Below are 27214 nucleotides of genomic sequence, written 5' to 3' on the forward strand. Positions count from 1 at the left end.
TTTTGTTTCACATTGGACTTAGTTGGTAAGTGATAGGTTGGGTTTGTTGATGTTTTTCAAACAATCTAAACAAGATAGAACATGGCCTAGTTTATTATTTGCAAAAATAGCCATAGGCTTCCATAGGCCTTTTCTTTTTTAATTTAATTTCTTTTTATTTTGTTTTATATTGGATGGTGAGAAGGAGAGTAAGGTTTAGGGTTTTGGAACCTTTGATAAACATAACAACACTTATCAAGGCAAAAGCACAAGAAGTAAGCATGAGCACTATGCATAGCACAAGATGTAATAAAAGTTTTTGTTGGTTCTCATTTTTGGAAAATTGGAATTTCATTTTCTCTTTGTTTTAAAATTTGGGATGTTACACAAGGGGTGGTTGTCGTCGGTGAACGCGATGGTGCGCCCTAACCCCACTTTTCCAAGTGGTGGATTCTCTCGCCCCAATGGCGGTGACGGCCAGCAGGGGCAGCCTCATCACGGAGGCAATACCGGCAGCTACGGCCGCAACGATGGCGGCGGCTCCGGCAGCAACGATGGTGGCGGCTACGGCCGCAATGATGGCAGCCGCAATGGTGGCAATGGTGGTGGCTGGAACGACGGCCACAACAACGGTCGCAATGGAGGCCAGCAGCGTCGTTGGAGGCCTCGTTGTCAGATTTGTGGCAATTGGGGTCACGTAGCCAAGGATTTCCGCAATCGTTTCGACACCAACTTTCAGCCACCGCAGCAGAAGAGTGGCAATGCTGCAACAACAAACTACAACAACAATCCCTAGATCATGGACTCCGGGACAACTGATCACCTCACCAACGAGCTTGCACATCTTTAGGCATACGAGCGCTACGGTGGCAAGGACCAGGTGCAGGTAGCAAATGGCGCAGGTATGTCAATTTCGCACATTGGTCAATCACTTTTAGCTGGTTCATCTCTTCACCTTAACAATATACTCCATGTGCCTGATGCTCGTCTTAGCCTTCTTTCTGTTTATCATCTCGTTTGTGATAATCATGTGTTTGTTGAGTTTCATCGTGACTTTTTCTGTGTCAAGGACATAATCACGAGGAGGGTCCTTCTTCTCGGTAGGAGTGAAGGTGGAATGTACCCCATCCTGTTCGGCAAGGAGTCGTCTCCCTCAAGTCATGTGTCAGCCGGTGCAACTTCTCAATAGTGGCACCAACGTCTTGGTCATCCATCCAATAATGTAGTTCAAAGCATAGTTAGCGCCAATGAGCTTTCGTGTTCTTCGTCAAACAATAATTATTTAGTATGTGATGCTTCTCAACGTGCTAAAAGTCATCAATTACCCTACTCATTGTCTTCTCGTGTTTCTACTGTACCTCTTGAATTAATCCATACTGATGTATGGGGTCCAGCCAGTGTTTCTTCTTGGGGGTACAAATACTATGTCAGCTTTGTTGATGATTACTCTCGGTTCACTTTGACCTATCTTCTTATACATAAGTCTGATGTTGAACAAATATTCTATACTTTTCGGACTCATGTGGAGCGTCTCCTAAATGCTAAGATTAAAGCGGTTTGGTCTGATTGGGGTAGTGAATACCATCGTCTTCACCGATACTTTGAGCGCACAGGGGTTGTTCACCGTGTCTCGTGTCCTCACACTTCCCAAAAAAATGGGGTTGCCGAGCGCAAACACTGGCATCTAGTTGAAACAGGTCTAGCACTCCTTGCCCATTCACAACTCCCTTTGCGCTATTGGGATGAAGCCCTTCTCACAGCCTATTATCTTATTAACCGTATGCCTACACCTGTCATAAACAAAGAAACACCACTATATCGCCTAATGCATGTTCAGCCCAACTATTTCTTTCTTCGCATCTTCGGGTGTGCTTGTTGGCCTAGTCTTCGCAAATACAACTCCCATAAACTAGAATTCCGTTTTAAAATGTGTGTTTTTCTGGGGTACAGTCCCATGCATAAGGGGTACAGGTGCTTAGAACGAACCACCGGAAGAATCTACATCTCCCGTGATGTGGTGTTTGATGAGTCTGTATTTCCGTTTGCCACTCCCGATGTGTCGGTTGATGTGTCCACTCTTGAACAAGCCATCCGTTTTCCATCTGATGAACCAGTTATTAGTGAACCAGTGCGGAATTATGATCTGTCTTATTTTTCTATTTACCCATCTGTTCCAAGTGTTGTTGTCTCTTCGCAGGTGTCTGATGCTTCTCACGGATATTCTCTTGAGTCCGACGATGGTGCGGCGACCGGTGTACACAGCGCTCCTATGCATGCTGTGATTGACGTGCATGGCGCTCCCATGCGTGCTCCCGAGCCGAGCTGCGTCAGCAAGCCGAGCCGCCACCCTGAGCCATCTGTGCCTGCTCCGGGGGCTTCTGTTGGTCAGCCCACGTCGCCTTATGCTGCTTCTCCAGCAGCCGCAACGTCTTCGGTTGATCCCACGGTGCCTCAACATGCAATGATAACACGACACCGTGATCAGACTCGACGTGAGAAAACGTACAGAGATGGTACCGTGCGGTATGATCCGCATCGACGGGTGTTCTTTGCGGCTCCTACATCTCATCGCGAAGCTCTCCGTGAACCTGCATGGCAATCGGCGATGTCTGCTGAGTTTGATGCACTTCAACAGAATGGCACTTGGATCCTTGTCCCGCGACCACCTGGTGTCAATGTTGTGGGCAGCAAGTGGATCTTTAAGACGAAGCATCGTCCGGATGGATCCATTGATAAGCACAAAGTGTGGTTAGTTGCGCGTGGTTTTACGCAGCAGCATGGGATTGATTATGGTGATACCTTCAGCCTGGTGGTGAAGGCTTCCACCGTTCGCATTATATTATCCCTCGCAGTTTCTTGTGGATGGAGTCTCCGGTAGGTGGACGTCAATAATGCTTTTTTTGCATGGTTTTTTGGCTGAGGATATGTATATGCAGCAGCCACCTGGTTTCGAGGACGCCCGGTATCCCTCTCATGTTTGCAAGCTTCAGCGTTCTATCTATGGTCTGAAATAGTCTCCGCGTGCGTGGTATGCTCGCCTAAGTCAACTCCTTTATCGACTTGGCTTCTATTCCTCTAAGGCGGATACGTCCTTGTTCATCTATTCGCGTTCTGGAGTGCAGATTTTTATGTTGGTCTATGTCGATGACATTGTCATTGCTGGCTCTACTCCGGAAGTTGTGGATGTTCTGGTTCGAGCTCTATCCAGTAATTTTCCTATCAAGGACTTGGGTCAGTTGGAATATTTTCTGGGATTGGAGGCCACTTACAATTTAGGGGGCCAAACATTGACTCAACGGAAGTATGCACTTGATCTCCTTCATCGAGTCAACATGGAGAATTGTAACCCTGCCACCACTCCACTTTCAGTATCTGAGACTTTGGCGAGAGAGACTGGTACTCCACTCAGTTCAGATGATGCTCATCGGTATCGCAGTGTGGTTGGTAGACTGCAGTATTTGACACATACTAGGCCGGATATCTCGTTCGCTGTAAACAAAGTTTGTCAGTTCTTGTCGCAACCTACGGATGATTATTGGGAATCTGTCAAGCGAATTCTACGTTATGTCAAAGGGACACTGGAAACAGGTTTGCATTTTCATAGATCAACGTCTACTGTCATCGGTATTTTTACAGACACCAATTGGGCTGGATGTGTTGATGATAGGCGTTCTACCAGTGGGTTTTAAGTATTTTTTGACCCAAATCTTGTTTCTTGGAGTGCAAAGAAGCAACCTACTGTCTCGAGATCTAGTACCGAGGCAGAGTATAAAGCATTGGCCAATGAAGCGGCTGAAGCTATATGAGTAGATTCTCTACTCAAGGAACTTGGTGTTGTTCGGCAGCGTACCCCCATATTGTGGTGTGATAATCTAGGGGCTGCATACCTGACGGCAAATCCAGTCTTTCATGCTCGGATGAAACACGCAGAGATTGATTTTCACTTTGTGCGAGAACGAGTAGCTGTTGGTGACTTGGATGTCAGGTTCATATCCACTCATGACCAATTGGCTGATGTGTTTACTAAACCAACCACTAGACAGATGTTAGATAGATTCAGGTTCAATCTTAACCTTTGTTCATAGCGGTTTAGATTGAGGGGGAGTGTTAGAATTGTAATTAGCATCTAACTCTGTCGATCTTGTAGCACACACGTATACGTGTTGTATACGGACGTGTATGTTGTATTGGTCATATAAATACATGTGGAACGGGCTGGGTTGTTTACCCAAGCACCGAAATCCTAAATCTAGTTCTTAACTCATTCTTTACGCTCATAGTATGGTTGTGAGTACCAGCGGCAACATTAGAGCCTCAAAAGCACACAAATGCAGCAGTGTCAATAATCATATCTTGATGTACAAGATGACCTGAATGTTGCAGAATAGTAGATTCATACTAAAAGGAACATATACAAGAGAGGGAATGCACAATGGTAGAAAAAACGGGCTTTAGTCCCGGTTGGCAACTGCCATTAGTCGCGATTGCGCAACCGGGATTAAATATGCGCGACTAAAGCCCCCCCTCCTTAGTCGCGGTTGCTTACGAACTGCGACTAAAGGCCCGTCCACGTGGGCGCCAGGCGACCGTCGGGGCGGAGGACCTTTAGTCACGGTTCTTCTGGCCAACCGCGACTAAAGGCCGCCGCAGGTTTAGGGTTTTAGCCCCCCCCCCCCCTAAATCTGGTTTCTTTTTAATTTGTATCGTTTTATTTCTTTTGTATTTTATTTTAATTTTGAAGGAGTTTCACATATTCTACGGTACTACATACATGCATATGAATGTACAATTTCAAAAAAAATTGAAATTAGAACCAAGAAGATTATAACCCCTCTTTCTCCATGCTTGGTCCAACAATTATAGCTTGGCATGAAACCCTGCCGAAGCAGGTGCAGGTGAACGTCTCTTGAGGAAGAGTAACCCTTCTGATTCTTATAGCCAACACATGGACAGATAACAAAACCCCCCCTACTTGTTCGCATTAGCCACTAAGAGGAAATCTTTCAAACCCGTTGATACGTCTCAAACGTATCTAGAATTTCTTATGTTCCATGATAGTTTTATGACAATACTCACATGTTTTATATACACTTTATATCATTTTGATGCATTACCGGTACTAACCTATTAACAAGATGTCGAAGCGCTAGTTCCTGTTTTCTGATGTTTTTGGTTTCAGAAATCCTACACAGGAAATATTCTCAGAATTGGACGAAACAAAAGCCCACGGTCTTATTTTCCACGGAGCCTTCCAGAACACCGAAGAGGAGACGGAGAGGGGCCACGAGGCGGCCACACCATAGGGGACGCGGCCCCACCCCTGGCCGCGCCGCCTTATGGGGTGGGCCCCTCGAGTGTCCCCCAACTCTGCCCCTTCGCCTATATAATCCTTCCGTCGCGAAAATCCTAGTACCGAGAGTCACGATATGAGAAAATTTACTGAGACGCCGCCGCCATCAACCCCATCTCGGGGGGTTCTGAAGATCGCCTCTGGCACCCTGCCGGAGAGGGGAATCATCACCGGAGGGCTCTACATCACCATGCCCGCCTCCGGACTGATGCGTGAGTAGTTCATCCTTGGACTATGGGTCCATAGCAGTAGCTAGATGGTTGTCTTCTCCTCTTGTGCTATCATGTTTAGATCTTGTGAGCTGCCTATCATGATCAAGATCATCTATTTGTAATGCTACATGTTGTGTTTGTTGGGATCCGATGAATATGGAATACTATGTCAAGTTGATTATCGATCTATCATATATGTGTTGTTTATGATCTTGCATGCTCTCCGTTGCTAGTAGAGGCTCTGGCCAAGTTGATACTTGTAACTCCAAGAGGGGGTATTTATGCTCGATAGTGGGTTCATGTCTCCATTGAATCTGGGGGAGTGACAGCAACCCCTAAGGTTGTGGATGTGCTGTTGTCACTAGGGATAAAACATCAATGCTTTGTCTAAGGATATTTGTATTATTTACATTACGCATAGTACTTAATGCAATTGTCTGTTGTTTGCAACTTAATACTGGAAGGGGTGCGGATGCTAACCCGAAGGTGGACATTTTAGGCATAGATGCATGCTGGATAGCGGTCTATGTTCTTTGTCGTAATGCCCTAAGTAAATCTCATAGTAGTTATCATGATATGTATGTGCATTGTTATGCCCTCTCTATTTGTCAATTGCCCAACTGTAATTTCTTCACCCAACATGCTATTTATCTTATTGGAGAGACACCACTAGTGAATTGTGGACCCCGGTCCATTCTTTTACATCTGAAATACAACCTACTGCAATGATTGTTCTCTGTTGTTATTTGCAAGCAAACATCATTCTCAACACCATACGTTTAATCTTTTGTTTACGGCAAGCCGGTGAGATTGACAACCTCACTGTTAAGTTGGGGCAAAGTATTTTAATTGTGTTATGCAGGTTCCACGTTGGCGCCGGAATCCCTGGTGTTGCGCCGCACTACACTCCTTCACCAACAACCTTCACGTGGCCTTCATCTCCTACTGGTTCAATAACCTTGGTTTCTTACTGAGGGAAAACTTGCTGCTATGCGCATCACACCTTCCTCTTGGGGTTCCCAACGGACGTGTGCATCACGCGCCATCAAGCTAATTTTCTGGCGCCGTTGCCGGGGAGATCAAGACACGTTGCAAGGGGAGTCTCTCACATCCAATCTCTTTACTTTGTTTATTGTCTTGCTTTATTTTATTTTCTGTCTTGTTTGCTTTCTTTATATCAAAAACACAAAAAAATTAGTTACTTGTTTTACTTTACTTAATTCGGTTTGCTTTACTTATTTTTTATTATTGTTAAAATGAATACTCCTGAGAACAATAAGTTGTGTGATTTCACTAGCACCAATAATAATGATTTCATATGCACTCCTATTGCTCCACCTGCTACTACAACAGAATTTTATGAAATTAAACTTGCTTTACTAAATCTTATTATGAGAGAGCAATTTTCTGGTGTTAGTACTGATGATGTTGCCGCCCATCTTAATAATTTTGTTGAACTTTGTGAAATGCAAAAGTATAAGGATGTAGATGGAGACATTATAAAACTGAAATTGTTTCCTTTCTCCTTAAGAGGAAGAGCTAAAGATTGGTTGCTATCTTTGCCTAAGAATAGTATTGATTCATGGACTAAATGTAAAGATGCTTTCATTGGAACATATTATCCTCCTGCTAAAATTATATCTTTGAGAAGTAGCATTATGAATTTTAAGAATTGGATAATGAACATGTTGCCCAAGCATGGGAAAGAATGAAATCTTTGGTAAAGAATTGCCCTACCCATGGACTAACTACTTGGATGATCATCCAAACCTTTTATGCAGGATTAAATTTTTCTTCAAGGAACCTATTGGATTCAGCTGCTGGAGGTACTTTTATGTCCATCACTGTTGGTGCTGCAACAAAGCTTCTTGATGATATGATGATCAACTACTCTGAATGGCACACTGAAAGGACTCCCCAAGGTAAGAAGGTAAATTCTGTTGAAGAAACCTCCTCCTTGAGTGATAAGATTGATGTTATTATGTCTATGCTTGTTAATGGTAGATCTAATGTTGATCCTAATAATGTTCCTTTAGCTTCATTGGTTGCTCAAGAAGAGCGTGTTGATGTGAACTTCATTAAAAATAGTAATTTCAACAACAATGCTTATAGGAATAATTTCGGTAACAACAACTATAGGCCATATCCTTCTAATAATGGTAATGGTTATGCTAATTCTTATGGTAATTCTTACAAAAATAGTAGGAGTGTACCCTCTGGTCTTGAAGTCATGCTTAAAGAATTTATTACTACACAAACTGCTTTTAACAAATCTGTTGAGGAAAAGCTTGGTAAAATTGATGTTCTTGCTTCTAAGGTTGATAGTCTTGCTGCTGATGTTGATCTTTTAAAACTGAAAGTTATGCCTAATGAAACTAAAGATATTAAGTCATTTTCTACAGCAAACGCTATCCAAGTTCGAATTAATGACAATATTAGAATGATGGCTGAATTGCATGTTAGGTGGGAAAGAGAAGAAAAACTTGCTAAAGAAAATAATGTAGCTAAAGTTTGGACTATTACCACCACTAGTAATGTTGATGCTTCACATGTTGCTCAACCTCCTACTATCAATGGTAAAATAATTGGTGTTGGCAATGTTTCTACTTCTAATACAAAGCATGCAAAATTGCCTAAAACTGCTGAAACTGTTTGTGATAAAAGTGCTAAATTTTTTTAGAGTATTGAGGATAATGATCCCATTGCTTTAGATAATAATGGTTTTGGTTTTTATAATTGTCATATCTATGAAGTTATTAAGTTCTTGCAAAAACTTGCTAGAAGTCCTAATGCTAGTGCTATAAATTTTGCCTTTACAAAACATATTACAAATGCTCTCATTAAAGCTAGAGAAGAGGAATTAAAACTTGAAGCTTCTATTCCTAGGAAGTTAGAAGATGGTTGGGAGCCCATCATTAAAATGAAGGTCAATGATTTTGATTGTAATTCTTTATGTGATCTTGGTGCAAGTATTTCTGTTATGCCTAAGAAACTCGATGATATGCTTGACTTGCCACCATTGAAATATTGTTATTTGGATGTTAATCTTGCTGATAATTCTATAAAGAAACCTTTGGGGAGGATTGAAAATGTTCACATTACGGTTAACAATAACCTTGTCCCCGTTGATTTTGTTGTCTTGGATATTGAATGCAATGCATCTTGTCCTATTATTTTGGGAAGACCATTTCTTCGAACTGTTGGTGCTATTATTGATATGAAAGAAGGAAATATTAAATATCAGTTCCCTCTTAAGAAAGGTATGGAACACTTCCCTAGAAAGAGAATGAAGTTTCCTTTTGATTCTATTATTAGAAAAAATTATGATGTTGATGCTTTTTCTCTTGATGTTACTTCATTTACACTTTCTGCGCCTAGCTGAAAGGCGTTAAAGAAAAACGCTTATGGGAGACAACCCATTATTTTATTTCTGCAATTTTTGTTTTATATTTTAGTCAAGGTGCTTGTTACTACTGTAGAAATGCCTTTGTATCTTTGCTTTATTGCATTGTTGTGCCAAGTAAAGTCTTTGATAGAGAGTTGATACTAGATTTGGATTTCTGCGCAGAAACAGATTTTTAGCTGTCACGAATTTGAGTTGATCTTTCTGTAAAAGAATCTAAAAAATCTACAAAAATTCATGAGTAATCCTCAGATATGTACGCAACTTTCATTCAATTTGAGCTTCTTCATCTGAGCATGTTAAGTGCCTCAAAAAATTCGTCTTTACGGACTATTCTGTTTTGACAGATTCTGCCTTTTATTTCACATTGCCTCTTTTACTGTGTTTGAGTGGATTTATTTGCTCCATTAAATTTCAGTAGCCTTGGGTAATGTCCAGAAGTGTTGGGAATGATTGTGTCCTCTCTGAACATGTGAATTTTTTATTATGCACTAACCCTCTAATGAGATTGTTTTGAGTTTGGTGTGGAGGAAGTTTTCAACGATCAAGAGAGGAGGATGATATGATATGATCAAGAAGAGTGAAAAGTCTAAGTTTGGGGATGCCTCCATGGTCCATCTCTGCATATTTCAAGAAGATTCAAGCATCTAAGCTTGGGGATGCCCAAGGCATCCCCTTCTTCATCAACAACTTATCAGGTCACCTCTAGTGAAACTATATTTTTATTCCGTCACATCTTATGTGCTTTATTTGGAGCGTCTGTGTGCTTTTATTTTTGTTTGTGTTTGAATAAATTCGGATCCTAGCATTCCTTGTGTGGGAGAAAGACACGCTCCGCTTTTTCATATTGAACACTGGTGTTCTTAGTTTTACTTTTAATGTTCATGGCGAAAGTTGAAAGCCGCTTCATTGCTATTTGGTTGAAAACAGAAAATGCTTCATGTGGTAATTGGTATATTATCTTGAATAATTTGATACTTGGCAATTGTTTTGAGCTATCAAGTAGATCATGTTTAAGCTCTTGCATCATGTAGTTTAAACCTATTAGTGGAGAACTACCGTAGAGCTTGTTAAAATTTGGTTTGCATGATTGGTCTCTCTAAAGTCTAGATATTTTCTGGTAAAAGTGTTTGAGCAACAAGGAAGACAGTGTAGAGTCTTATAATGCTTGCAATATGTTCTTATGTAAGTTTTGTTGTACCGGTTCATACTTGTGTTTGCTTCAAACAACCTTGCTAGCCAAAGCCTTGTACTGAGAGGGAATGCTTCTCATGCATCCAAAACCTTGAGCCAAAACTTATGCCATTTGTGTCCACCATAACTACCTACTATGTGGTATTTTTCTGCCATTCCAAAGTAAATTGCTTGTGTGCTACCTTTAAAATTTTCATTCCTTGTCTTTGCAATACATAGCTCATGGGAAAGTAGCCTAAAAACTATTGTGGTAAAGAATATGTCGCTTATGTATCTTATTTCTTACTAGGAAAAATACCCATGCGTTGCATCGGGTGCAAAATCTACGTCACCAAGGAACATAAATTCACATATTACACAATACGACCATTGAACCCTTCCCTTTATTTTGCTCTTAGTTCCACCCTCCGCATTACCTTTCCCTAATTCCGCACCGCCATCTCTAGCCCCGCGCGTCATCCTAGCTGCCATCGCCAGAACGTCTCATTCACATACCCACCCCAAAACCTTAAAAAAACTTCAATGCTTGCACTTTGGTTTTCGTCTTGCCGTCACAAACATTTAGCCTATCATGTATTGACCCCTTAGATCTCAAACAAAGTCTTTTTGTTTTTATAGGAAGAATACTCACGCGTTGGCTACCGATAGGAGCATCGCCTCCCACTGAAGCATAATCTATCTTTATGAGATATCAAAGTATCAAATTTCAAACCTAAGGTTTGAACTATGGTTGATTGGGTCTTGTCTCTTCCATCTTGTTTTAACTATTCACATAAGTTGGTGCATTAAAGTGCGATAGTATGTAGGTGCCATTTTGACCAGAGATAAATAACCACAATCCATTGTTGATGTATCGTTCTTCAACGTTGAGGCAAGACGGGTCCCCTTGACGATGACATCCATCACAAGCCTTTGCTCTGTATTCATACTCTCCATGTGCATCTTTTCTCCGTTCCTACATGGGACTCGTCAAAGGAGCCTCACCACCGCTTCAAGTCGGGCCTATTGGAAGAGGCTTTTGCGGGTTTGTAATTGTAGGTACGCAAAAATCGACTCAGATGAGCAACTGCAGAATCGACTGGACGTCACGCGGGCATTCCAATCAGTGGGCCAGCTTGCCGCCATCTCTGCACACTTGCTGCTGCTCTCTTGACGACACAAAACGGCACACAAGCATCTTGTAAGCGTTGCTCGATCGAAGCGTTGTACACACCTGACAAAGCCCCCACGGCGCTGCCCAGCGACCGGCCGTAGGACCTCGTCTTGGTCGACGTATGTCGAGAGCACGAGCCCCTTGACACCATGTTCCTCGGCGCAATCATGACGATTGACGGCGAACTCATACGGGCGACGCATGACGTCGAGAGGTTGATCCCGTCCAGCGTGTGATCAAGCGGCGGCCGACAGGCCGGCTGGCTCCGTTCGGCACACAGGCAAGCGGCGGCTGACGTACATGCGGTAGTTCGGCAGTTGCAGCATACATGCCGGCTCCCATCAAGAACAGGGGCGGGTGGCGGCTGACAGGTAGAAGTCTCCTAGCCGCGGCGGACGGGCGAAAACCTCGATCGAGTTGTGTATATATCAGCGTATATGAGGCGATTCATGCACCGATCTGGACTCTTGACTTAACTCTTTTGTTGGACAGAACAATGCGTTCCTTGACTTGAACGCGGAGTCCAACTCCGCTAGCAACTCCTCTCTTTATTAGACGGATATCTTTCTGGGAAGAAGCAACGCACACGTTAACTATTTTTTGGTAAGATGCGACGGAATAGATCCATATTTAGAGATATTGGGCCTAGGATTTCGAGTAGACGGGCGGGCCTAGAGAAAAAAAAATTGGCCCGTTTGTGACACCAGCCAGTCACCTATTGTAATTTAATAGTAAAGATAAGTTGCTTGTTGAGCGGTAACCATGTTTCTGGGGACGCCATCAACCTGTCACACCTTTGTTGAATATCATGTGAGTTGCTATGCATGTTCGTCTTGTCTGAAGTAAGGGAGATTTGTCATGAGTTAAATGGTTTGAGTATGCATATTGTTAGAGAAGAACATTGGGCCGCCAACCAAAGCCATGTATCATGGTGGAAGTTTCAGCTTGGACATTAATCCTCAAATCTCTTATGAGAATATTATCTGTTGTTGAATGCTTAAAGCATAAAAGAGGAGTCCATTATCTGTTTTCTATGTTGTCCCGGTATGGATGTCCTAAAGTTGAGATCTATCAAAATCGAGAAATCGAATGTGATTTATCTCCTTGAACCTTTGTACAGGTGGCATAGAGGTACCCCTTTGTGACACTTGGTTGAAACATATGTAATGCAATGATAATCCATGGAAATCCGAGCTAATTAGGACAAGGAGCGGGCACTATTAGTATTCGATGCATGAGGCTTGCAACTTGTAGGAGGTTTATGCATAACACATATGAATTATTACTACCGTTAACAAAATTGTTTCCTTGTTTTCAAAATAAAAAGCTCTAGCACATGAGTAATCCCTGCTTGCCTCTGCGAAGGGCCTTTCTTTTACTTTATATTGAGTCAGTTTACCTAATTCCTTCTATCTTAGAAGCAAACACTTGTGTCAACTGTGTACATTGATTCTTACATACTTGCTTATTTGCACTCATCATATTACTTTGTGTTGACAATTATCCATGAGATATACATGTTGAAAGTTGAAAGCAACTGCTGAAACTTAAATCTTCCTTTGTGTTGCATCAAAACCTGCTATTAAGAATCTATTGCTTTATGAGTTAACTCTTATGCAAGACTTGTTGATGCTTGTCTTGAAAGTACTATTCATGAAAAGTCTTTGCTATACGATTCAGTTGTTTAGTCATTATCTTTACCATTGCTTTGAATCACTTCATTCATCTCATATGCTTTACAATAGTATTGATCAAGATTATGATAGTAGCATGTCACTTCAGAAATTATCCTTGTTATCGTTTACCTACTCGAGGGCGAGTAGGAACTAAGCTTGGGGATGCTTGATACGTCTCAAACGTATCTATAAATTCTTATGTTCCATGCTAGTTCTATGACAATACTCACATGTTTTATATACACTTTATATCATTTTGATGCATTTTCCGGTACTAACCTATTAACAAGATGCCGAAGCGTCAGTTCCTGTTTTCTGCTGTTTTTGGTTTCAGAAATCCTACACAGGAAATATTCTCGGAATTGGACGAAACAAAACCCCACGGTCTTATTTTCCACGGAGCCTTCCAGAACACCAAAGAGGAGACGGAGAGGGGCCACGAGGCGGCCACACCATAGAGGGGCTCGGCCCCACCCCTGGCCACGCCGCCTTATGGGGTGGGCCCCTCGAGCGTCCCCCGACTCTGCCCCTTCGCCTATATAATCTTTCCGTCGCGAAAACCCTAGTACCGAGAGGCACGATACGAGAAAAGTTACTGAGACGCCGCCGCCGTCAACCCCATCTCGGGGGGTGCTGAAGATCTCCTCCGGCACCCTGCCGGAGAGGGGAATCATCACTGGAAGGCTCTACATAACCATGCCGGCCTCCGGACTGATGCGTGAGTAGTTCATCCTTGGACTATGGGTCCATAGCAGTAGCTAGATGGTTGTCTTCTCCTTTTGTGCTATCATGTTTAGATCTTGTGAGCTGCCTATCATGATCAAGATCATCTATTTGTAATGCTACATGTTGTGTTTGTTGGGATCCGATGAATATGGAATACTATGTGAAGTTGATTATCGATCTATCATATATGTGTTGTTTATGATCTTGCATCCTCTCCGTTGCTAGTAGAGGCTCTGGCCAAGTTGATACTTGTAACTCCAAGAGGGGGTATTTATGCTCGATAGTGGGTTCATGTCTCCATTGAATCTGGGGGAGTGACAGCAACCCCTAAGGTTGTGGATGTGCTGTTGCCACTAGGGATAAAACATCAATGCTTTATCTAAGGATATTTGTATTGTTTATATTACGCACAGTACTTAATGCAATTGTCTTTTGTTTGCAACTTAATACTGGAAGGGGTGCGGATGCTAACCCGAAGGTGGACTTTTTAGGCATAGATGCATGCTGGATAGCGGTCTATGTTCTTTGTCGTAATGCCCTAAGTAAATCTCATAGTAGTCATCATGATATGTATGTGCATTGTTATGCCCTCTCTATTTGTCAATTGCCCAACTGTAATTTGTTCATCCAACATGCTATTTATCTTATTGGAGAGACACCACTAGTGAACTGTGGACCCCGGTCCATTCTTTTACATCTGAAATACAACCTACTGCAATCATTGTTCTCTGTTGTTCTTTGCAAGCAAACATCATTCTCCACACTATACGTTTAATCCTTTGTTTACAGCAAGCCGGTGATATTGACAACCTCACTGTTAAGTTTGGGCAAAGTATTTTGATTGTGTTGTGCAGGTTCCACGTTGGCGCCGGAATCCCGTGTGTTGCGCCGCACTACACTCCTTCACCAACAACCTTCACGTGGCCTTCATCTCCTACTGGTTCAATAACCTTGGTTTCTTACTGAGGGAAAACTTGCTGCTGTGCGCATCACACCTTCCTCTTGGGGTTCCCAACGGACGTGTGCAACACGCGCCATCACCCGTAACACTGGTAGAAAAAGGGGCTTTAGTCCCGGTTGGCAACTGCCATTAGTTGCGGTTGCGCAACCGGGATTAAATATGCGCGACTAAAGCCCCCCTTTAGTCGCGGTTGCTTACGAACCACGACTAAAGGCCCGTCCACCTGGGCGCCAGGCGACCATCGGGGCGGAGGACCTTTAGTCGTGGTTCTTCTGGCCAACCGCGACTAAAGGCCGCCGAAGGTTTAGGTTTTTAGCCCCCCCCCCCCCCCCCTAAATCTGGTTTCTTTTTTCATTTGTATTGTTTTATTTCTTTTGTGTTTTATTTAATTATGAAGGAGTTTCACATATTCTACGGTACTACATACATGCATATGAATGTACAATTTCAAACAAATTTGAAATTAGAACCAAGAAGAATTATAACCCTCTTTCTCCAAGCTTGGTCCAACAATTATAGCTTGGCATGAAACCCTGCCGAAGCAGGTGCAGGTGAACGTCTCTTGAGGAAGAGTGACCCTTCTGATTCTTACAGCCAACACATGGACAGATAACAAAACCCCCTGCTTGTTCGCATTAGCCACTACGAAGAAATCTTTCAAACCCATAATGAACTCACCGGAGAGTCGGTTACCGTACATCCATTACCGATTCATCTGCATTATTATAATATAAAATATATAATTAACCATCATGCATTTGTTAAACCAACTAGCTACAAGCAATAGAAATTAAACAATAAACTACACACATGCATATTTTATCAATAACACATGAAAGGTTCAAGTTGCTAACCGCGATCGAGGAAAAATAAATGAGAAAGCTCGAGTGTGGCTCGGACACTTCATATCATGTTTCTTTCAATCTCTCGGGCATTTCATCGAACACCTTGTGTGCATAAGAGGAACCAAAATCAAACCCACCACCCACTTGTGAAGATTGTGAAGAGAAGTGGCACCAAATGGCTAAGTGAAGTGAGCTGAGCTGCCTTTTATATGGGTGGGGCTTTAGTCGCGGTTGGCCTGGCCAACCGCGAGTAAAGGCCTTCGGGAGCCCGAAGGCCTTTACTCGCGGTTGGCCAGGCCAACCGCGACTAAAGCTCCTTCCGTCCACCAGCTAGCCACCGAGCGCATTGGGCTCAGGTCTTTAGTCGCGGTTCGCCTCCCGAACCACGACTAAAGACCCCTTTAGTCGCGGTTCCTTACCGTACATCCATTGCCAATTCATCTGCATTATTATAATATAAAATATATAATTAATCATCATGCATTTGTTAAACTAACTAGCTACAAACAATAGAAATTAAACAATGAACTACACACATGCATATTTTATCAATGAAACATGAAAGGTTCAAGTTGCTAACCGCGATCGAGGAAAAATAAATGAGAAAGCTCAAGTGTGGCTCGGACACTCCATATTATGTTTCTTTCAATCTCTCGGGCATTTCATCGAACACCTTGTGTGCATAAGAGGAACCAAAATCAAACCCACCACCCACTTGTGAAGATTGTGAAGAGAAGTGGCACCAAATGGCTAAGTGAAGTGAGCTGAGCTACCTTTTATAGGGGTGGGCCTTTAGTCGCGGTTAGCCTGGCCAACCGCGACTAAAGGCCTTCGGGCCAAGCCTGAGGACCTTTAGTCACGGTTGGCCTAGCCAACCGCGACTAAAGCTCCTCCCGTCCACCAGCTAGCCACCGAGCGCGCTGGGCCCAGGTCTTTAGTCGCGGTTCGCCTCCCGAACCGCGACTAAAGACCCCTTTAGTCGCGGTTCCTATATTTTGGCGACTAATGGGGGTGGACGGAAGTCTCTTTTTCTACTAGTGGCAGAGGACATGAGCTACAAACAATAAGCATAATAAAAAAAAAACGGTCGGCCACATCATGCGACTGAATCAAAACGAGCAAAATGATCTAAATTAGGAAATACACAATTGTGGCACGTACTACCTTTTTCGCTTCATGACAACTTGACAAGGAACCGATGATTGAAGTCAACCTGGTGGCGTGAGCCTCTGTGGTTTTCCTACTTGAACGACCGAAAGGATTAAGTGAAAGTACAGTTCAGTTAATACAATGAGCTCATACGGCTGGAAAAAATACTTAAACTACAAAACTCTACAAAATCCAGAATTTGGTGGTTGTAGATGTCTGGGAACATTTCATTATCATAGTGATCGGTGGTAGAGTGTAAGATTTGATGTTTCTATTCCCCTGAAAAGAAACTAATCGACCCCAGGAAAAACAAGGGTTCAAACAAATTTGGAGAACGGAAGGAGACTACAGAGGAATACTGTCGAACTGATCTCGCCGTCGACAGGCATGGCAGACGCGAAGGAGGTAGTGGCGGAGGCAGAGGTGCCGGTGTGAGAGGGAAGGGTGTAAGAATTGTGTATGTCAAACTATATCCAAATTTCTTCTTGTTATTTGTTACACCTCAATATGGAATTATAATTTTACGTGTTCATGGAATATTCATCTTTGATGAATGGATTGTTTACATAGTGGAATATTTGCTATGGAACATTACCCGTTGGTAGTGGTGTATTAATACTTGTTGGATTATACTTAAGTATAGATACTTAAGGAAGCTGGTCAATTAATATTGGAAATACAGTATATATACTGAAAATTACCCAGGCACAATATTAATTGGAAAGGAGCTAGATCGAAGATCAGATTCCAGCCCTAGTTATGATCTACAAAGTTGATCTGTTTGATTAATTATGGCGCACAACTCACATGTGCGTGTCCTGGGACAAAACAGATGTGATTTCATTTATCGGTTAATTATATTGTGGTTGTTAATTATACATGGAATCTTATCTGGAAACAAGTTGTTTAAACTTGGAAGCTTAAATATATACGGATTAGGACTCTGGAATTAACGCTATAAGTAGGTCTCACCCTCTAGCCTCAAATGACATTGTGAACGGCACCACCAATAAGGCGGATGAATAGGGATAGGCCTAAAAACCCTAACTGAAACCTTACAAAGGGGTCACCTAGAGGGTGGGTTTCTAGCGGTTGGTGTGTCGGTAGAGAGGTTGGTGACATCGCTGAGAGGCCACTGTGCTTCCCGGTTCCTCCTCCGTTGGCGCTGGCGGTGTAGTGGTGCTGGAATCCACGGCATCCCGTACGCGGTGGAAAAGGGGACCGGAGTGTGTTTGGAGGCGCGCAGAAGGCAGGATGTTAAGACGAACCGTGCATGTTCCCTTTCTTGGGCCGGTATATGTGCTATGAGTCAGCCAAGCCCATCGAGATTTCAAGACCGTGTCATGATCGTTTCAGAGGAGATGATATGTTATCAGGAGGAGGCGCTGCTGAATTATAGATAGAGATGCAAGTGGGCCAAAAATAGGGTACTCTCTACCTTATTTGGTCAAAAAATGAACTAACAATTTTAGATGACACCATTATTTTAGTTTAACTTTTGCACAAAGAGGATAATTAAAGGGTACCCTAATGTTGCCACACTTGCATCTATAAGTCTGTCTGGTTGTTTCCACGTTTGTTTACTCGTGTAATTTGATTTTCTATTAATGAAATACGTGATTACTCTCAAAAAAATTATAGAGGAGAGCCTACACGCAGTTTGAGTGAATGACAGTACTTATAGTGCCATCCGATTATATATCTACGAGAATTTCTTTTCGAATGATCTGGATTTGTGCCAAGACCAATATCTTTTCACCAAGGCAAGCTGCTTTATACTCTCTCAGTTACTTTATTAGCTGGAGATGTGAATATTCCATTGAAATATGTGTGATCTAATATGCCGATATCGGTATGGGGTGATGGATCCATCGGAGCCACCGATCCAAAACAGGCATTGACTATTGGTAAGTGGACATTTTGAGAAATAGATATATATTTTTATAAGTGAAAACTTGATGCTACGAGGGTAATCATATTATACCGATCACAGCTCAGGTATGGAACTATTTGAATTCTCCTATAGGAATAACTCTTGTTCGGAAACGTGTTGGTGATGGATCCGTGGAAAAGACCGGCATCAGTAGATCAAGGTGTTCGGGTCTTAGCGGGCTAAACAACTCTGCTCTTCTCTAGTGATGGTGTGGTGCTGGTCGAGACTGTGGACGTCAGAGTATCCCTCTGTAGAGTGTGAAAGTTCACCCCCATGACTTCCAGGTTTGGGAAGCTTACTTTCATGTGTGGAACCATGATTTAAATTGCTTAATTACTTTAGCCAACTATTTTTCAAAAAAAAAAAGATTTCTATTGTACATTTTATATGATTGTGTATAATAAGTTTGCTGAGTATGACTTGTCGTACTCACATAACTCCCTTATATTTTTAGGATGCATTCTACGTGTTCGTCGGTGTGGTTATATGATCATTGGTGATGGTTCCCGCTTTGATGTGTTGGTTGAGCTTAGCATGAAGACTTCTCGTCCGTCTACTACAACAACCTCTACTTCGAATTTTTTTTGCCTCGCTCCGGTGATAGAGGGGTGAGGTTGGCGGTGCGCTTTCGGCTCGCTCTAGTGTGCGTAGTCATCGCTAGGTGCTCCAAAAAATCTTTTTGTAATTTTATTATTTTTTATATTCTTTATACAGTTGTTGATGATTGGTCTTTTCGCAAAAAAATCGTGTACATTGTACATTAAAATAAAGTGAAGCTAGTTCGAACTCCCTGACTTATCACTAAAACGACAATACATGTATAAAGTGGTTTTGCCAAACAAAAAGTTACTCCATCCGTTCCAAACTAAATGAGACAGCTTCCTTGTAAAATTAGGAAACCCGCTCACTAAAACATGACACAGTACATGAATCTTCGATTCATATATACTACTTCCTCCGGTTTCCCCTTAGACAAGTTTGGGTGGGACTCCTCTCCCCTAGTCAGTTTGAGAGGGGGGCAAGGGGGCGGCAAACCCAAGCCGTGCGCCCCCTCGCCCTCCAAACCCTAGCTGCCCAAGCCGCCACCTCTACCATCTTTAATGCCGCCCTAGCTAGCACCACCTACGGCTACCACCGCTCCACCCCCTCTTCTTGCCCCCGCGGAGATCTACTTCCCCTACTTCTTCACCGAGTGTTTCCCGAGTTCTACACCCGCCGAGAGGTAATCTAGTCGGGCACGTGGAAGCACTGCCGGATCTTCATCGACACGTTCCCACTTCGACGGTATGCTTGATCACACTTAGACGCGGTGTTGCTGATCATGTACTTGTGGATGCCGTGTAGGTGTTGCACGTGCAAAACTTGTTCGTGGGAGCGTTAAGTGATAATACATCTCCTCCCGACTTTATCAACCTCATCATCGACAACTTCCGCTAGATCGATCTACGAGGGTATGATCTATTACCTCCTCTCTTGCATATGATCTTGGTTATGCATTTTTTTTTCTATATGCATTTCACACAGTAGATACATCCGTATCTGGACAAAGTTGTGTCCATTAGTTTGGAACGGGGGAAATATAAATCATATTTACGAGCATTTTTTCATTAAAAAATGTAGTCAATGATACTCTCTGTGATAAAAAATAAGTGACTCGGTTTTATCTATATACGGATAATCTTAGTGCACAAATATTTGTATTTTTAGCTACACAAAAATGAAGAATTTGACAAAATCTTTATTTCGGAATGTGCACACTATTTTTTGAGAGCTAATGTGCACTCTATTTAGTATGCTCAGATCCACACTTTTCCTATTTTTATGTACTAGTTTATAATGCAAAGTGTTTCGCACATCAAGATTTAACTTCATTTTTCTTCTGAAAAACTTTCGAACTTAGTAAGAGAAATAAAATGTCATGTTAATTTGGAAGAGTTTGCTATTAGTTGTAATATTTTCTCCAACCCCAAATACTTACCGCAGGTTGAATGAATCAAGATATATTATATATTTTAGCTTATATTTTTTATCTAAATATGATTTTAGATACGGATATATTTTAGTTATAGATATATTTGCATCTCAAAAAAACTGAGACACGGTGAAAGAGTAGAAAAAAATAAGGGCACGTACAATGGTGATATTTTAGCAGTACTACGTAGGATAAATGCTTAGGTTTTGGAGAGAGAATGTTGGAAAAAGGATTTACCTTCTCTTTGAACAATTTCTCTCGGCATAAATTTAGGATATCTGATTACTATAGATAAGACTAAAAAATAACCATTGTTCATCGTTTTTTATCGTAATATCTAAATTACGTAGCCACGTTAAGATAAGACAGTTTTATCAATCATTACACATATCCTAAGCGTAGACACTTAAGTGTGGAGGGAAGGGCGTGTAGGTTGTCTACAACAGTGACATGTTATCTCTAAGGCTGGTGCCAGTGCATCATCTGTTATAGCCTCGCCACGTCAGCTTTTATCCTCACTCTCACCCTACTCTCACCCACTCTCACCCCACGGTGCCAGTGCACGGGCTATAGTGCCAGCTCTCACTTCTCTCTCCTCCACATCACCATTTCTTTTTTAGATTAAGGCATTCAAAATAATGCAAGAAAATTACCCCTCCCTCTCGCCCCCGCTCTCGCCCCGACCCGCCAGCGCCACCGCCCCCCTCTCGCCCCCCTCTCGGCGCCGGCGCGAGGCGGCAGCCGGGCGGTAGCGGGCGCTACCGCCGGGAGGTGGATCCACCGCCCCGCGCTGCCGTCTCGCCGCCCTCTCGCCCCGTCGCGGGCGGTAAGAGCATCTCCACTCATGCCCCCGGGTAGCCCCCCGGGGCCTCTTTTTTTCATCCGGACGGACGAAACTGGCCCAGTCACGCCCCCAGTTTCTCGTTTTCGTCCGGATTTGGGCCTAAATCCGTCCGGACTCCCCAGGCCATCCTCGGTTTCTCGGGGTGTTGTCGGGGACTCCGGATGGAGCAAATTCCGCGATCTGGCCCGCGTGTCAGTGAAGATTCCATGCTCTAGCCCGCGCAAATTCCCCGGGACGGCTGGAACTTCGTCGCTCGCCAAACCAAATTTTCCTCCAATCCGGACAAAAATTTCGCCGAATTTGGACTTGGGGAGCGCGAACGAGTGAGGATGCTCTAACGCCCCAGCTCCCGCCCGCGTTGGCACCAGCCTAACGAGTTTGTTAACGTTCTCACTTTGAGACTGACGGTGGTCCTGACACGCCACGTAGGAACCACCTGTCAGTGCCATACTGAGCAACAGGATAAGGAGGAGCCGATAAAACCTCGGGCTACCCTCCAAATCGAGGAGCAACAAACCGCAACACAAACTGGTGGCTGGGCCACTGGTTTCATTTCTCCTTTTTTTCCTTTTAGCTGACGATCGGTCGAAGCCATCACTCACGCTGGTGCGCAGCTACAAATACGCCACCAACCTGACCCGCCGATCCCATCCTCATCCCCATTTTGCAAAGAAAATCGTCCGAGAACCAGAGGAAGAAATCGGGATCAGTTCGCCGAACGACCGGAGGCGGAGGGAGATGGAGAAGATGAGCTCGTCGGTGCAGTCCTGGGTGGAGCAGCACAAGCTCGCCACCGTCGGTCAGTCTCACTCTCTCCCGCACCCCCTCTTCCTCCCGCGATCCGTTCGTCCCTTCTGGTCGGCGCTTTTGCACGCCGCTGTGAGACCAAGAACTGATTTTGTTCGCGTGTGGATGCAGGGGCGCTGTCGGCGACGGCGGTGGGCGCCACGGTGGCCGCCGGCCGGCGCCACGGGAGGGCGAAGGTGCTCACGGTGGCCGCCGCGCTCGGGGGAGCGGTGCTGGCGCAGCGCTACTACAGCGCCAAGCGGAGGGAGGAGGAGGCCAGCAGCTTCGAGCTGGAATTCTACTCGCAGCTGCCGGCGGCCACCGCCGAGGACGGCCAGGAGAACGAGCGCTGGACCTACTAGCGGCGCCGGATCAGGTACCCAGATCACGGCCGGCCGTGCCGTGCATCGAGAGATGATGACGATCAATTAGTGGCTAGTTAATTAATTGCCCGTGACGTGGCTTGTCCTAATCCATCCAGCGAGGACGACGGAATTATCTTATCTGCTTTGTAATTATCCATCCGGCAAGTGGCCTTGTTGTCCCTGTCATCTAGTAGGTGAGAAGAGGTCGGGGTTAGATTTAATCATCTTCCCTATCATCTGAAGCAACCAAGAAACCCAGCAATGCCTTGTGGATCGTGGTAGATGCAATTCTGTCTATTTTGGATGATGTTGATGATTGAATAAACAACAGCAAGTCGCCTGAGTTATCCAAGTTTTGCATTAATGTTGCTGTATTTTATACTGTACTACTGAATAATTAATAGTGTCAGGCTCAGGCAGACAGGAAGAGGTAAGGCCAGGCTAGTCAGGAGAAAAGAATCATGGAATCTATGGTTGTTGCCCTATCCATTCAAGGGATCCATGATTCCAGATCTTGAAGAGTCTTCGGTTCCCCGAAAGAAAATAGGGGGGAAATATTGGAGTATAACAAAAGATGCTGTCATCTGAAATTCACTTGCACACAACTGCAGCAATGCAAAGGTAGAATGGGGTCCTTGAGAACTAACTGTTGATGGTGATCGTTGTATTATTAAAATTACAAGGAATATTCGTATGCATAATAAATCACTATTGAAATGCACATGTACCAACCATTCTAGTGTGGTTGAGAAAATTACAAAAAACCACCACATATCAGGCAGTCGTTTCAAAAAGCAACCACTATTCGAATTTTTTTCAAAAAACCACCACTCTACGGTTAACACGTTGCAAGGTCCGATCCGATTTTAATCACGAAACTGACGAGTCGGGCCCACTGTCAGGTCTACGTGGCACAACATAGACGGTGCGCGTTAGCGGCCGGTGCCCTAACTTCCACCGTTCCGACAGGGTTGGAGGCAGTTCCCCTCACTTCTCCCTCTCCCGCTCACTCACGATAGCCATGGCGGCGGCGAATTTGTCCGGTCTGACCTCACCGGTCGGCGGCGCCGGAGCTGGAAGAGAGGGTGGCATTGAGGGAGAGGGTGGCGAGGGCGAGTTAGGCAATTTGGGGGGCCTACTCTCGGTGGTGGATTCGTCCAACCTCCCCTCAGCCACCGCCGCCGCCGGAGCTGGAAGAGACGGTGCCGTTGATGGTGAGGGCGGCGCCGGAGCTGGAAGAGAGGATGGCGTTGACGGCGAGGTTGCCGATCTGGGAGGCCAGGTCGCGGCGGACGTGGATTGCTGCGGGACCTCAAATCCGTCGACCCTGATGTTTTATTCACCGGAGAAAGCCGCCGCCACCGCCGTGGCCAAGGTTTGCAAGGAGAACCCTGCCTCCAGCAGTCGTTTTACATCACGATTCGTCGGCGGCATCGAGTAAGTCCTTCCTTTCTCTCATCTTTTGTTCTTCCTGTCAGACAAAGTGTGTACCCGATTTGTGCTAGGCAAAATAGAGAATTAATTGTTCTTCCTCTGTATATTTGTAGTCTGCATGACGAAATTTGGGATGTAAGGTTCAATTTAGATGGACAGGACAATTTAGAACGATGTTTAGGCCGATCAGACATCACATATCTGAATTTGTTAGCTATAATTGAGTTAGAGGGGTATGGAATCAATGATTGCATGTATTTTGTGAAAGAAAAGGACATAGGGGTTCTTTGGAATGGAAGAAGCTGGATGGAATGAGTAAGGTGGAGCAGATGATTGAGCTATATGAGGAGAAGAAGTGCATAAATATCGGTGTTATTAAGAGAGGTAGCTCTTGCCAAAGAACATCAACAAACCAGCAGTAGAAGAGCAAATTCCTATGTCAGAAATAGGTTACCCTATTGTTTACACAGTGGATGATGATGGTGTGGTTTTACCCAGCCAGGAAGAAATTGTTCAGTGCACTGATGATTCAGCTATGCTTTACCTGTGCACCCAGCAGAGCAATATTGATGACAAAGGCAATCAGAATGTTGATGAGCACGCAGAAGGTTGTACAGATGATGAGGAAGAAGAAATTGCAGAAGGCTGTTCAGATGATGAGCAAGAAGAAATTGCAGAAGACAGGGAAGAGTCTTCAGATGATGAGCAAGATGGAGATTTCATGGAAGAGGATGAAGTTGAGACAGAATCTGATGAAGAAACTGAGCTCAATGAGAAACTTATTGATTTGAAGAAGAGAAAGAGAGGTGGAACCAAGGAGTTATGTGAGGATGAGGAACCTGAAGATATATTTTGTGATTCAGATAACTGTGATGATGACACTGACTGTGAGGTTTTGCAAGAGACAGTTGCAGTAACCAAAAAGAAATTGCCAGTGAGGAAAGGACCTACCACCAGATCACATTGCAGCCAACAGAGCACAACACCAGCAGATTGGCTGCCATCTGATGATGAAGGGCAAGATGGTGATTTAGACCCAGAGGATGATGATGGCTTTGAGACAATGTCCTGGGCTCTGCCAAAGGGAAGAAAGAGCAGGGCCAAGAAGATGGACCCTAGGGTCTGGTATGATGAGAGTAGATTGCACCCAGAACAAGGCTTATGCATGAAGATGTGTTTCCAAGATGTGTACCAGTTCAGAAGAGCACTGCAAACCCTGCATATTGCACAGCTTAGAAACTTCAGGTACCACAGGAATTGCAAAGATAGAGTGATGGCAGTGTGCTCTACAGAAGGTTGTCCTTTTTACATGATTGGGTCAGTCATTAAACATGAAAAAACCTTCTGTCTGAGAAAGTGTCACCTTGAACACACTTGTGGCACATCAGGTGAGCACTGCAAAGTTTACAGGAAAGTGGGTTGCAAAGGTCTGTGAGTCTAGCATCAGAATTGATCTTAGGACTGGGGTTGAGGCAGTGATGGAGACAACAAAAGAAAAATATGGTGTAGATGTCAAGAGATGATGGCATACAGAGCAAAGAAGAAAGTTGTGCAAGTTGTTCTAGGAGATCAGATTGAGCAGTACAGGAGGCTTAGAGATTATTTGCAGACAGTTATAGATACAAATCCTGGCTCCAGATGCATTGTGACAACAAAAATGCTTCTGGAGCATCCTAGTAAGAACCCTAGATTTCATGGGTTGTTCTACTGTCTTGGTGCATCTATTGAAGGGTTTCTTAAAGGGTGCAGACCATTCTTTGGTGAGTTGCATGGTAGCTTTATACAAATATGTAGCAAAGGTTATAAATGCTAGATTTTCTTACATTATTGTATTGTTCTGCAGGGTTAGATGGTTGCTTTGTCAAGCTTAGCACTGGACAACAAATTCTGTGTGCTACTGGAAGGGATGGGAACAACAACCTATTCCCTATTGCTTTTGGTTTGGTTGATGATACGTCTCCGACGTATCGATAATTTCTTATGTTCCATGCCACATTATTGATGATATCTACATGTTTTATGCATATTTTATGTCATATTTATGCATTTTCCGGCACTAACCTATTAACGAGATGCCGAAGAGCCAGTTGCTGTTTTTGGTTTCAGAAATCCTAGTAAGGAAATATTCTCGGAATTGGACGAAATCAACGCCCAGGGGCCTATTTTCACACGAAGCTTCCAGAAGACCGAAGGGAAGACGAAGTGGGGCCACGGGGCACCGCCACACTAGGGCAGCGCGGCCCAAGGGGGGCCCGCGTGGCCCTAGCGTGTGGGGCCCCCCGTGACGCCTCCTGACCTACCCTTCCGCCTACATATAGTCTTCGTCGCGAAACCCCCAGTACCGAGAGCCACGATACGAAAAACCTTCCAGAGACGCCGCCGCCGCCAATCCCACCTCGGGGGATTCAGGAGATCGCCTCCGGCACCCTATCGGAGAGGGGAATCATCTCCCGGAGGACTCTACACCGCCATGGTCGCCTCCGGAGTGATGAGTGAGTAGTTCACCCCTGGACTATGGGTCCATAGCAGTAGCTAGATGGTTGTCTTCTCCTCATTATGCTTCATTGTCGGGTCTTGTAAGCTGCCTAACATGATCAAGATCATCTATCTGTAATGCTATATGTTGTGTTTGTTGGGATCCGATGGATAGAGAATACTATGTTATGTTGATTATCAATCTATTACCTATGTGTTGTTTATGATCTTGCATGCTCTCCGTTATTAGTAGAGGCTCTGGCCAAGTTTTTACTCTTAACTCCAAGAGGGAGTATTTATGCTCGATAGTGGGTTCATGCCTCCATTAAATGCAGGACGGTGACGAAAGTTCTAAGGTTGTGGATGTGCTGTTGCCACTAGGGATAAAACATTGATGCTATGTCCGAGGATGTAGTTATTGATTACATTACGCACCATACTTAATGCAATTGTCTGTTGTTTGCAACTTAATACTGGAAGGGGTTCGGATGATAACCTGAAGGTGGACTTTTTAGGCATAGATGCATGCTGGATAGCGGTCTATGTACTTTGTCGTAATGCCCAATTAAATCTCACAATACTCATCATATCATGTATGTGCATGGTCATGCCCTCTTTATTTGTCAATTGCCCAACTGTAATTTGTTCACCCAACATGCTATTTATCTTATGGGAGAGACACCTCTAGTGAACTGTGGACCCCGGTCCATTCTTAACATCGAATACAATCTACTGCAATACTTGTTCTACTGTTCTC

The 27214-nt window shown here is 43.9% G+C and overlaps 1 protein-coding gene across 1 annotated transcript; it reads left to right on the forward strand.

Annotated features, from left to right (window-relative positions):
* The first annotated feature begins 21896 nt into the window (after positions 1–21896).
* Positions 21897–22895, forward strand: LOC127300078 (uncharacterized). The gene is made up of 2 exons (XM_051330155.2): positions 21897–22196; positions 22316–22895. The coding sequence occupies exons 1-2, from the start codon at positions 22136–22138 to the stop codon at positions 22543–22545; spliced, it is 291 nt and encodes a 96-aa protein (XP_051186115.1). The 5' UTR covers positions 21897–22135; the 3' UTR covers positions 22546–22895.
* The last annotated feature ends 4319 nt before the right edge of the window (positions 22896–27214 follow it).

The sequence above is a fragment of the Lolium perenne genome, chromosome 5 (genome assembly GCF_019359855.2).
Source record: "Lolium perenne isolate Kyuss_39 chromosome 5, Kyuss_2.0, whole genome shotgun sequence".
NCBI lineage: Eukaryota > Viridiplantae > Streptophyta > Magnoliopsida > Poales > Poaceae > Lolium > Lolium perenne.

Coding starts and splice junctions, on each gene's coding strand:
- LOC127300078 (XM_051330155.2), top strand. CDS start 22,136: ATGGAGAAGATGAGCTCGTCGGTGCAGTCCTGGGTGGAGCAGCACAAG. Junction 22,197..22,315: donor GCACAAGCTCGCCACCGTCG/GTCAGTCTCACT, acceptor GTGTGGATGCAG/GGGCGCTGTCGGCGACGGCG.